General features: G+C 45.3%; 1 protein-coding gene across 1 annotated transcript in view; it reads right to left on the minus strand.

Annotated features, from left to right (window-relative positions):
• LOC126263641 (HEAT repeat-containing protein 1) overlaps positions 1-13,526 on the minus strand; it is a 291,901-nt gene that overhangs the window by 256,283 nt on the left and 22,092 nt on the right. Inside the window, exon 3 of the mRNA XM_049960733.1 lies at positions 488-983. Coding sequence (XP_049816690.1) covers positions 488-983 — 496 coding nt within the window. The remainder of the gene's footprint in view (positions 1-487; positions 984-13,526) is intronic.

The raw sequence follows: 13,526 nt of genomic DNA on the forward strand, positions 1-13,526 counted from the left end.
TAATCAAATCAGCACTTGTGACCACAAGTAAAACAATGGTTGATTAAAGAGATGCGGATTAGTGAGGTATAATTAAACACGGAAATTAACAACAAACAAAAGAAAAAGTAGAATGGCTATTGAATGACAGCTAGATATGATAGTAAAGCTCTCAGAATATGCCCATAAGTTATAATATGATACTATGTTGACCGTCTAGCAAGGGAACGATAATAAATGGTGCACTAAAGTAAACAGGCCCATTCACTGCTCTGAAACACAATATTCTCTATCAATGTAAGGAGAGTTCGCATGTGAACACACACCAAAATATTTATAACAACTAGGCACCCTTAATGAAATGCAAATCAACCAATGCCAGAAGAAGCAAAATTAAAATAAATGGACTTGTTAGAGTGATATGACGCTGTGGGAAAGTGAAAATGCACAAATTTTCATTTGAAAACTCCACAAAATAGAACAAAATAGGATTTCACAGCATACAAACCTTTGAGACCTTTATGATGATTGTTGTGAGTAATTTTTCTGACAAAAGAGATTTTCGTGCCAACTGAGCTGTGATCATGAAAGCAGAGGCTGCAAAATCAAAAACTGGTGAATGTAGTGCTTTTATCAAAATCTTCAGTATGTGCATAATCTGCACATCTAAGACAGACTTTTTGCACTCTAGAGCTCCAACAATAGTTGTGCTAGTGAAAGCAAATAATGTTGTCAAAACAGCAGCATTGTCTTTATTTACTTTTACAGCTTTAAGAGCCATTTCACAGACAAAATTTAAAAATCCAACATCACTAGCACAATGATTGAGAAGTGTGGTTTTTGAAAGTGGGACTCCTGGCTTTTGCAGTGGATGCAACCAGTGCCATTTATTAGCAGGATCCTTAACATCAAATAGCTGTACCATACGCACAAACAGCAGACTTTCATGGTATGGAAGAATCAGCATCATCAGCTCATCAACATTATATTGGTTAATATGAAACCTGCAACATAAACAAAAACATCAATAATATTGACTAACATAAGCGACTGATTCTCTCTGACAGTAAATTCAACACTAACACAATTCCTTGCCTTGTACTGGAAAATGTGTTCTTTATCCCACCTTGTGCATACAAAATAATATTTGCCATCTCACCATCTCCTTTTCCATAACCATACTCCCAACATACAGATCCCAAATGGCATGGACAATTACAGTTGTAGTGATGAAAAGAAAAACATCGTAAAAATACCCTGAGTGCCTGTTTTAACATTGACACGGTACAACAGGAAATTATACTGATCATAATAGCTCAAGAACAATACCTTCCAATTGTTTTCTAATGTAAAATCATTCCCTCTAAAATCATATCAGCTTTTTCCAGTTCCCAACACAAATTGTGAATGGTATTAAAGCCTGTCATATAGAGACAAACAACTCATTATCTTAGGGGGAGGGGGGGAGGGGGAGGAGGAGGGGGGAGGGGGAGGGGGAGGGGGAGGAGGAGGAGGAGGAGGGAGTGGCACAATTCAATCCAGTGTGTCTCATGTTCAAGCAATTTGTATGGTATGGGTATTTTCATAACACAAATCAGCAGTAGAACTTATTTGCCACTCTCAAAATTATGGAGTATACCGGGAAGCAGTATTCAGTTTAAATGTCCCACTTCTCACTTCTCAGGTATAATGAAATCACACAAACTGACAGACAGTTACCATTTGTATATAAATTCCTATTACCATATTTCACAGTCACTTCTGATACAGAACACAGTCAGAAGATCCAAGTCATAGAAAATCTTGCTACTATTGAAGCCATTTAACGTTCAAACATGAGTACACATTCCTGAGGGAATTTTAGATTCTCAGAATCATTAATTTTTAAGAAAGTGAAGGGCTTTGTCTAAATTGCCCACCAAGTAAAAATAAATTTCAGTTTCAAACTTTGGAAACTTCATACTGGAATATTAACAATAGTAGGAAAACGATAAGACTGCTACTCACCGTAAAGATGGCCTATTGAATTGCAGACAGGCACAATGAAAAGACTGTTACACTTTATAGTTTTTGGCCAAAGCCTTCTTCAGCAAAGAAAACACACACACATTTACACAAGCAAGCACACCGCATGCACACATGACCACTACCACCGGCAGCTCTGATTGGTGGGACTATCCGGTGGTAGCAGTCATATGTACGAGGTATGGTTGCTTGTGTGAATGAGTGAGTTTTCTTTGGTGAAGAATGCTTTGGCAGGAAGTTATAATGTGTAGGACACCTCATCTTTTTGTTGTGTCTATTTGCAATTCAAATTTCAGTTTACAATTGTAAAATGAAAGCATGCCATCATTAGTGATATGACAATACAAAGAAAATAACTGCTCTTACAATGACTCATTGGTGAAAGTCAGAAGGCCAGCCGGCCGCGGTGGTCTCGCGGTTCTAGGCGCGCAGTCCGGAACCGTGCAACTGCTACGGTCGCAGGTTCGAATCCTGCCTCGGGCATGGATGTGTGTGACGTCCTTAGGTTAGATAGGTTTAAGAAGTTCTAAGTTCTAGGGGACTGATGACCACAGCAGTTGAGTCCCATAGTGCTCAGAGCCATTTGAACCAATCAGAAAGCCACCTTGTCACTATAAGGACTGGCATTTAGATAAGGTTCTCATTATGTTACACTTTGCTCTATAACTGGCAATAGTGAGAATGGTCCAATATGCATTCTGAAATAATTATCATCATTAGTAATATACTGTATCTCTCTTCCCCTGGAAACTTTTATTTGAAGATTGCGATTCTGTATATTTTTAATCGGAATAACCACGTTCATTATGATAGCTGAATACCACCGCAGACATTGTACATAAACTCAACCTGCACAAAATTTGTTAGCATACATCACTAAGCAATGTATGACGGTGGCATATGCATTATGGTTACAGTTGCACCAAAGAGCATGTAGTACAAAACACATTTACTAATACACTTGTTGCAACTGTGGTTCTCATTTCAACAGTATGAAGGGTGCAGGAAGGATGACAGTTTCGAAAGAGCAGCAAGTAATTAACAGTACCACATGACAAGCTTCAAGTGAGTTATTCAAACAAGATGACATGCTGTTAGCACACAGTATGCTGATAGCATTGATAATAAAGTAGAACATCTATTTCAGATTCATTTTCTGCATGGACAGCAACTATGTTTAAAGATATCACAGCAGTGTACTGCTACATATGTGAAAAGACTCAGGGCCACAAGTCCATATGGATGGTGGTCAACTAACAACAAAGAAGTGTGTTACACAAACCAGTACCCTTGTACCTGACGATGGTCTAACAGTCAAAAACTAGTTTGTGTAGCAAATAATAAATATTGTAGAAGATTACACCAGTGTTGTGTGTGTTTCATTCACAATACAGGGTATACATAAAAACCAGGAACACTTTCAATTATTTATTACACAAGAACAAAACATTGTACAGATATCACACACATGTTATTTTGATGAGAAACCCTGAAATTTTTTTTCGTGTATGCCACCACAGTGCAGTTTGGTAATTTAACGATAGTCAGCGCTAGCCGCAAACATGACGAGTTCAGGTGCGGAGCGAGCTTTCTGTGTGTTGGAGTTCGACAAAAACAAGTGTGCTACAGCTGTTAAACAGATGTTTAGAACCAGGTACGATACCACCAACAAGGAAGCCGTTTACCACTGGCACTACTAATTCGTTGCGATGAGTTGCTTGTGCCCAGCAAAGAGACGCAGACGTCCCAGTGTAAGTGAAGTGAATGTGGAGCGCGTACGAGAGACATTCATAAGGAGTCCAAATGGCTGATGCCTCAAATGCAGTCAAGACTCTCCATTCATCTTTCAGCAGGATGGGACTCCACTCCATTTTCATCACGAAGTTCGTGGGTACCTGAACACGGATCTGCCTCATTGATGGATTGGCCGTGCTACAGAAGGGGACAGCTGTTTCATGAAATGGCCTCCCTGATCATCAGACTTTTTTCTGTAGGGACACGTTAAAGGTATGGAGTATGTATTGCCTCCACCACATGATGTAGCAGAGCTCCAGGAGAGAATACGGGAAGCAATTGCCACAGTCGACAATGCCATGCTGGGATGGGTATGGCAAGAATTCGATTACCATATTGACGTCTGCCAGGTCACTCATGGTTCGCATATCGAATGTTTGTAAAAAAAAAAAAACTTTCATAGTTTCTCTTAAAAATGCAATATGTATGAAATCTGTGCAATAAATAATTGAAAGTATTCCCGCACTTTATGTACACCCTGTATTATGAATGAAACACACAAAACATTAGTGTAATATTCAACAATATTTATTATTTATTACACGAACTGGTTTTCGACTGATATGTATCATCAGGTACAAGGGTACCAGTTTGTGTAACACACAATAAATAGAATATTACACCAGTTCTGTGTGTGTAATGCATAAAATATTCTGCCATGCCAGCTTGTGTAACACACACAATATATCCAACCGCACATGTGCCTGTATATGTGTGGATGGATATGTGTGTGTGTACGCGAGGGTATACCCGTCCTTTTTTCCCCCTAAGGTAAGTCTTTCCGCTCCCAGGATTGGAATGACTACTTACCCTCTCCCTTAAAACCCACATCCTTTCGTCTTTCCCTCTCCTTCCCTCTTTCCTGATGAGGCAACAGTTTGTTGCGAAAGCTTGAATTTTGTGTGTATGTTTGTGTTTGTTTGTGTGTCTGTCGACCTGCCAGGACTTTCATTTGGTAAAGTCACATCATCTTTGTATATATATAACAGAGGGAAACATTCCACGTGGAAAAAATATATCTAAAAAGAAAGATGATGAGACTTACCAAACAAAAGCGCTGGCAGGTCGATAGACACACAAACAAACACAAATATACACACAAAATTCAAGCTTTCGCAACAAACTGTTTCCTCATCAGGAAAGAGGGAAGGAGAGGGAAAGACGAAAGGATGTGGGTTTTAAGGGAGAGGGTAAGGAGTCATTCCAATCCCGGGAGCGGAAAGACTTACCTTAGGGGGAAAAAAGGACAGGTATACACTCGCACACACACACATATCCATCCACACATACAGACACAAGCAGACATATTTAAAGACAAAGAGTTTGGGCAGAGATGTCAGTCGAGGTGGAAGAGTAGAGGCAAAGAAGTTGTTGAGAGACAGGTGAGGTATGAGTGGCGGCAACTTGAAATTAGCGGAGATTGAGGCCTGGCGGATAACGAGAAGAGAGGATATACTGAAGGGCAAGTTCCCATCTCCGGAGTTCGGATAGGTTGGTGTTGGTGGGAAGTATCCAGATAACCCGGACGGTGTAACACTGTGCTAAGATGTGCTGGCTGTGCACCAAGGCATGTTTAGCCACAGGGTGATCCTCATTACCAACAAACACTGTCTGCCTGTGTCCATTCATGCGAATGGACAGTTTGTTGCTGGTCATTCCCACATAGAATGCATCACAGTGTAGGCAGGTCAGTTGGTAAATCACGTGGGTGCTTTCACACGTGGCTCTGCCTTTGATCGTGTACACCTTCCGGGTTACAGGACTGGAGTAGGTGGTGGTGGGAGGGTGCATGGGACAGGTTTTGCACCGGGGGCGGTTACAAGGATAGGAGCCAGAGGGTAGGGAAGGTGGTTTGGGGATTTCATAGGAATGAACTAAGAGGTTACGAAGGTTAGGTGGACGGCGGAAAGACACTCTTGGCGGAGTGGGGAGGATTTCATGAAGGATGGATCTCATTTCAGGGCAGGATTTGAGGAAGTCGTATCCCTGCTGGAGAGCCACATTCAGAGTCTGGTCCAGTCCCGGAAAGTATCCTGTCACAAGTGGGGCACTTTTGTGGTTCTTCTGTGGGGGATTCTGGGTTTGAGGGGATGAGGAAGTGGCTCTGGTTATTTGCTTCTGTACCTGTTCGGGAGGGTAGTTGCGGGATGAGAAAGCTGTTGTCAGGTTGTTGGTGTAATGTTTCAGGGATTCCGGACTGGAGCAGATTCGTTTGCCACGAAGACCTAGGCTGTAGGGAAGGGACCGTTTGATGTGGAATGGGTGGCAGCTGTCATAATGGAGGTACTGTTGCTTGTTGGTGGGTTTGATGTGGACGGACGTGTGAAGTTGGCCATTGGACAGGTGGAGGTCAACGTCAAGGAAAGTGGCATGGGATTTGGAGTAGGACCAGGTGAATCTGATGGAACCAAAGGAGTTGAGGTTGGAGAGGAAATTCTGGAGTTCTTCTTCACTGTGAGTCCAGATCATGAAGATGTCATCAATAAATCTGTACCAAACTTTGGGTTGGCAGACCTGGGTAACCAAGAAGGCTTCCTCTAAGCGACCCATGAATAGATTGGCATACGAGGGGGCCATCCTGGTACCCATGGCTGTTCCCTTTAATTGTTGGTATGTCTGGCCTTCAAAAGTGAAGAAGTTGTGGGTCAGGATGAAGCTGGTTAAGGTAATGAGGAAAGAGGTTTTAGGTAGGGTGGCAGGTGATCGGCGTGAAAGGAAATGCTCCATCGCAGCGAGGCCCTGGACGTGCGGAATATTTGTGTATAAGGAAGTGGCATCAATGGTTACAAGGATGGTTTCCGGGGGTAACAGATTGGGTAAGGATTCCAGGCGTTCAAGGAAGTGGTTGGTGTCTTTGATGAAGGATGGGAGACTGCATGTAATGGGTTGAAGGTGTTGATCTACGTAGGCAGAGATACGTTCTGTGGGGGCTTGGTAACCAGCTACAATGGGGCGGCCGGGATGATTGGGTTTGTGGATTTTAGGAAGAAGGTAGAAGGTTGGGGTGCGGGGTGTCAGTGGGGTCAGGAGGTTGATGGAGTCAGGTGAAAGGTTTTGCAGGGGGCCTAAGGTTCTGAGGATTCCTTGAAGCTCCGCCTGGACATCGGGAATGGGGTTACCTTGGCAAACTTTGTATGTGGTGTTGTCTGAAAGCTGACGCAGTCCCTCAGCCACATACTCCCGACGATCAAGTACCACGGTCGTGGAACCCTTGTCCGCCGGAAGAATGACGATGGATCGGTCAGCCTTCAGATCACGATAGCCTGGGCTTCAGCAGTGGTGATGTTGGGTGTAGGATTAAGGTTTTTTAAGAAGGATTGAGATGCAAGGCTGGAAGTCAGAAATTCCTGGAAGGTTTGGAGAGGGTGATTTTGAGGAAGAGGAGGTGGGTCCCGCTGTGACGGAGGACGGAACTGTTCCAGGCAGGGTTCAATTTGGATGGTGTCTTGGGGAGTTGGATCATTAGGAGTAGGATTAGGATCATTTTTCTTCGTGGCAAAGTGATATTTCCAGCAGAGAGTACGGGTGTAGGACAGTAAATCTTTGACGAGGGCTGTTTGGTTGAATCTGGGAGTGGGGCTGAAGGTGAGGCCTTTGGATAGGACAGAGGTTTCGGATTGGGAGAGAGGTTTGGAGGAAAGGTTAACTACTGAATTAGGGTGTTGTGGTTCCAGATTGTGTTGAAAGGAATTTTGAGGTTTTGGAGGGAGTGGAGCTGGAAGTGGGAGATTGAGTAGATGGGAGAGACTGGGTTTGTGTGCAATGAGAGGTGGTTGAGGTTTGCTGGAAAGGTTGTGAAGGGTGAGTGAGTTGCCTTTCCGGAGGTGGGAAACCAGGAGATTGGATAGTTTTTTGAGGTGGAGGGTGGCATGCTGTTCTAATTTACGGTTGGCCTGTAGGAGGATGCTCTGAACAGCCGGTGTGGATGTGGGAGAGGAAAGATTAAGGACTTTTATTAAGGATAGGAGTTGACGGGTGTGTTCATTGGCTGAGTTGATGTGTAGGTGAAGGATTAGGTGGGTGAGGGCAATGGATTGTTCAGTTTGGAACTGGTATAGGGACTGAGGGAAGGAAGGGTTGCAGCCAGAGATGGGAACTTTAAGTGTGAGGCCTTTGGGGGTAATGCCAAATGTCAGACCTCCTTAATAAAAGTCCTTAATCTTTCCTCTCCCACATCCACACCGGCTGTTCAGAGCATCCTCCTACAGGCCAACCGTAAATTAGAACAGCATGCCACCCTCCACCTCAAAAAACTATCCAATTTCCTGGTTTCCCACCTCCGGAAAGGCAACTCACTCACCCTTCACAACCTTTCCAGCAAACCTCAACCACCTCTCATTGCACACAAACCCAGTCTCTCCCATCTACTCAATCTCCCACTTCCAGCTCCACTCCCTCCAAAACCTCAAAATTCCTTTCAACACAATCTGGAACCACAACACCCTAATTCAGTAGTTAACCTTTCCTCCAAACCTCTCTCCCAATCCGGCATTACCCCCAAAGGCCTCACACTTAAAGTTCCCATCTCTGGCTGCAACCCTTCCTTCCATCAGTCCCTATACCAGTTCCAAACTGAACAATCCATTGCCCTCACCCACCTAATCCTTCACCTACACATCAACTCAGCCAATGAACACACCCGTCAACTCCTATCCTTAATAAAAGTCCTTAATCTTTCCTCTCCCACATCCACACCGGCTGTTCAGAGCATCCTCCTACAGGCCAACCGTAAATTAGAACAGCATGCCACCCTCCACCTCAAAAAACTATCCAATCTCCTGGTTTCCCACCTCCGGAAAGGCAACTCACTCACCCTTCACAACCTTTCCAGCAAACCTCAACCACCTCTCATTGCACACAAACCCTGTCTCTCCCATCTACTCAATCTCCCACTTCCAGCTCCACTCCCTCCAAAACCTCAAAATTCCTTTCAACACAACCTGGAACCACAACACCCTAATTCAGTAGTTAACCTTTCCTCCAAACCTCTCTCCCAATCCGAAACCTCTGTCCTATCCAAAGGCCTCACCTTCAGCCCCACTCCCAGATTCAACCAAACAGCCCTCGTCAAAGATTTACTGTCCTACACCCGTACTCTCTGCTGGAAATATCACTTTGCCACGAAGAAAAATGATCCTAATCCTACTCCTAATGATCCAACTCCCCAAGACACCATCCAAATTGAACCCTGCCTGGAACAGTTCCGTCCTCCGTCACAGCGGGACCCACCTCCTCTTCCTCAAAATCACCCTCTCCAAACCTTCCAGGAATTTCTGACTTCCAGCTTTGCATCTCAATCCTTCTTAAAAAACCTTAATCCTACACCCAACATCACCACTGCTGAAGCCCAGGCTATCCGTGATCTGAAGGCTGACCGATCCATCGTCATTCTTCCGGCGGACAAGGGTTCCACGACCGTGGTACTTGATCGTCGGGAGTATGTGGCTGAGGGATTGCGTCAGCTTTCAGACAACACCACATACAAAGTTTGCCAAGGTAACCCCATTCCCGATGTCCAGGCGGAGCTTCAAGGAATCCTCAGAACCTTAGGCCCCCTGCAAAACCTTTCACCTGACTCCATCAACCTCCTGACCCCACCGACACCCCGCACCCCAACCTTCTACCTTCTTCCTAAAATCCACAAACCCAATCATCCCGGCCGCCCCATTGTAGCTGGTTACCAAGCCCCCACAGAACGTATCTCTGCCTACGTAGATCAACACCTTCAACCCATTACATGCAGTCTCCCATCCTTCATCAAAGACACCAACCACTTCCTTGAACGCCTGGAATCCTTACCCAATCTGTTACCCCCGGAAACCATCCTTGTAACCATTGATGCCACTTCCTTATACACAAATATTCCGCACGTCCAGGGCCTCGCTGCGATGGAGCATTTCCTTTCACGCCGATCACCTGCCACCCTACCTAAAACCTCTTTCCTCATTACCTTAACCAGCTTCATCCTGACCCACAACTTCTTCACTTTTGAAGGCCAGACATACCAACAATTAAAGGGAACAGCCATGGGTACCAGGATGGCCCCCTCGTATGCCAACCTATTCATGGGTCGCTTAGAAGAAGCCTTCTTGGTTACCCAGGTCTGCCAACCCAAAGTTTGGTACAGATTTATTGATGACATCTTCATGATCTGGACTCACAGTGAAGAAGAACTCCAGAATTTCCTCTCCAACCTCAACTCCTTTGGTTCCATCAGATTCACCTGGTCCTACTCCAAATCCCATGCCACTTTCCTTGACGTTGACCTCCACCTGTCCAATGGCCAACTTCACACGTCCGTCCACATCAAACCCACCAACAAGCAACAGTACCTCCATTATGACAGCTGCCACCCATTCCACATCAAACGGTCCCTTCCCTACAGCCTAGGTCTTCGTGGCAAACGAATCTGCTCCAGTCCGGAATCCCTGAAACATTACACCAACAACCTGACAACAGCTTTCTCATCCCGCAACTACCCTCCCGAACAGGTACAGAAGCAAATAACCAGAGCCACTTCCTCATCCCCTCAAACCCAGAATCCCCCACAGAAGAACCACAAAAGTGCCCCACTTGTGACAGGATACTTTCCGGGACTGGACCAGACTCTGAATGTGGCTCTCCAGCAGGGATACGACTTCCTCAAATCCTGCCCTGAAATGAGATCCATCCTTCATGAAATCCTCCCCACTCTGCCAAGAGTGTCTTTCCGCCGTCCACCTAACCTTCGTAACCTGTTAGTTCATCCCTATGAAATCCTCAAACCACCTTCCCTACCCTCTGGCTCCTATCCTTGTAACCGCCCCCGGTGCAAAACCTGTCCCATGCACCCTCCCACCACCACCTACTCCAGTCCTGTAACCCGGAAGGTGTACACGATCAAAGGCAGAGACACGTGTGAAAGCACCCACGTGATTTACCAACTGACCTGCCTACACTGTGATGCATTCTATGTGGGAATGACCAGCAACAAACTGTCCATTCGCATGAATGGACACAGGCAGACAGTGTTTGTTGGTAATGAGGATCACCCTGTGGCTAAACATGCCTTGGTACACAGCCAGCACATCTTGGCACAGTGTTACACCGTCCGGGTTATCTGGATACTTCCCACCAACACCAACCTACCCGAACTCCGGAGATGGGAACTTGCCCTTCAGTATATCCTCTCTTCTCGTTATCCGCCAGGCCTCAATCTCCGCTAATTTCAAGTTGCCGCCACTCATACCTCACCTGTCTCTCAACAACTTCTTTGCCTCTACTCTTCCACCTCGACTGACATCTCTGCCCAAACTCTTTGTCTTTAAATATGTCTGCTTGTGTCTGTATGTGTGGATGGATATGTGTGTGTGTGCGAGTGTATACCTGTCCTTTTTTCCCCCTAAGGTAAGTCTTTCCGCTCCCGGGATTGGAATGACTCCTTACCCTCTCCCTTAAAACCCACATCCTTTCGTCTTTCCCTCTCCTTCCCTCTTTCCTGATGAGGCAACAGTTTGTTGCGAAAGCTTGAATTTTGTGTGTATATTTGTGTTTGTTTGTGTGTCTATCGACCTGCCAGCGCTTTTGTTTGGTAAGTCTCATCATCTTTCTTTTTATATATATATATATATATATATATATATATATATATATATATATATATATATATATATATATAGAGAGAGAGAGAGAGAGAGAGAGAGAGAGAGAGAGAGAGAGGGGAAACATTCCACGTAGGAAAAATATATCTAAAAATAAAGATGATGTGACTTACCAAATGAAAGTGCTGACAGGTTGGTGTTAGTGGGAAGTATCCAGATAACACGGACGGTGTAACACTGTGCCAAGATGTGCTGGCTGTGTACCAAGGCATGTTTAGCCACAGGGTGATCCTCATTACCAACAAACACTGTCTGCCTGTGTCCATTCATGCGAATGGACAGTTTGTTGCTGGTCATTCCCACATGTGGCTCTGCCTTTGATCGTGTACACCTTCCGGGTTACAGGACTGGAGTAGGTGGTGGTGGGAGGGTGCATTGGACAGGTTTTACACCGGGGGCGGTTACAAGGGTAGGAGCCAGAGGGTAAGGAAGGTGGTTTGGGGATTTCATAGGGATGAACTAAGAGGTTACGAAGGTTAGGTGGACGGCGGAAAGACACTCTTGGTGGAGTGGGGAGGATTTCATGAAGGATAGATCTCATTTCAGGGCAGGATTTGAGGAAGTCGTATCCCTGCTGGAGAGCCACAGACCTTTAACTCATATATGCGACTTAAATATATCAGATTTGCTTCTGTACCAGGTCGGGAGGGTAGTTGCGGGATGTGAAGGCTGTTTTCAGGTTGTTGGTGTAATGGTTCAGGGATTCCGGACTGGAGCAGATTCGTTTGCCACGAAGACCTAGGCTGTAGGGAAGGGACCGTTTGATGTGGAATGGGTGGCAGCTGTCATAATGGAGGTACTGTTGCTTGTTGGTGGGTTTGATGTGGATGGACGCTAGTTCACCTTTATCTCTCCCCATACATATATTTTTTTCATTTTCATTTCAGCCACGTTACACTTTCCACCTTCTAATACGATGTCACCCTCACAACACCCCCACAACGACCCCATTAAGTTCTATTTACATTCCCTCCGCAAACATGCCTTCGCCCTAGCCAGATTATGCTCCAATATTATATTTTCTCAGGCTTGTCTGACATTTGGCATTACCCCCAAAGGCCTCACACTTAAAGTTCCCATCTCTGGCTGCAACCCTTCTTTCCATCAGTCCCTACACCAGTTCCAAACTGAACAATCCATTGCCCTCAGCCTACACATCAACTCAGCCAATGAACACACCCGTCAACTCCTATCCTTAATGAAAGTCCTGAATCTTTCCTCTCCTGCATCCACGCCGGCTGTTCAAAGCATCCTCCTACAAGCCATCCGCAAATTAGAACAGCATGCCACCCTCCACCTCAAAAAATTATCCAATCTCCTGGTTTCCCACCTCCGGAAAGGCAACTCACTCACCTTTCACAACCTTTCCAGCAAACCTCAACCTCCTCTCATTGCAGACAAACCCAGTCTCTCCCATCTACTCAATCTCCCACTTCCAGCTCCAATCCCTCCAAAACCTCAAAATTCCAATCAACACAATCTGGAACCACAACACCCTAATTCAGTAGTTAACCTTTCCTCCAAACCTCTCTCCCAATCCGAAACCTCTGTCCTATCCAAAGGCCTCACCTTCAGCCCCACTCCCAGATTCAACCAAACAGCCCTCGTCAAAGATTTACTGTCCTACACTCGTACTCTCTGCTGGAAATATCACTTTGCCACGAAGAAAAATGATCCTAATCCTACTCCTATTGATCCAACTCCCCAAGACACTATCCAAATTGAACCCTGCCTGGAACAGTTCCGTCCTCCGTCACAGCGGGACCCACCTCCTCTTCCTCAAAATCACCCTCTCCAAACCTTCCAGGAATTTCTGACTTCCAGCCTTGCCTCTCAATCCTTCTTAAAAAACCTTAATCCTACTCCCAACATCACCACTGCTGAAGCCCAGGCTATCGTGATCTGAAGGCTGACCGATCCATCGTCTTTCTTCCGGCGGACAAGGGTTCCATGACCGTGGTACTTGATCGTCGGGAGTATGTGGCTGAGAGACTGCATCAGCTTTCAGACAACACCACATACAAAGTTTGCCAAGGTAATCCCATTCCTGATGTCCAGGTGGAGCTCCAAGGAATCTTCAGAACCTTA

Source organism: Schistocerca nitens, chromosome 6, assembly GCF_023898315.1.
Source record: "Schistocerca nitens isolate TAMUIC-IGC-003100 chromosome 6, iqSchNite1.1, whole genome shotgun sequence".
Classification (NCBI taxonomy): domain Eukaryota; kingdom Metazoa; phylum Arthropoda; class Insecta; order Orthoptera; family Acrididae; genus Schistocerca; species Schistocerca nitens.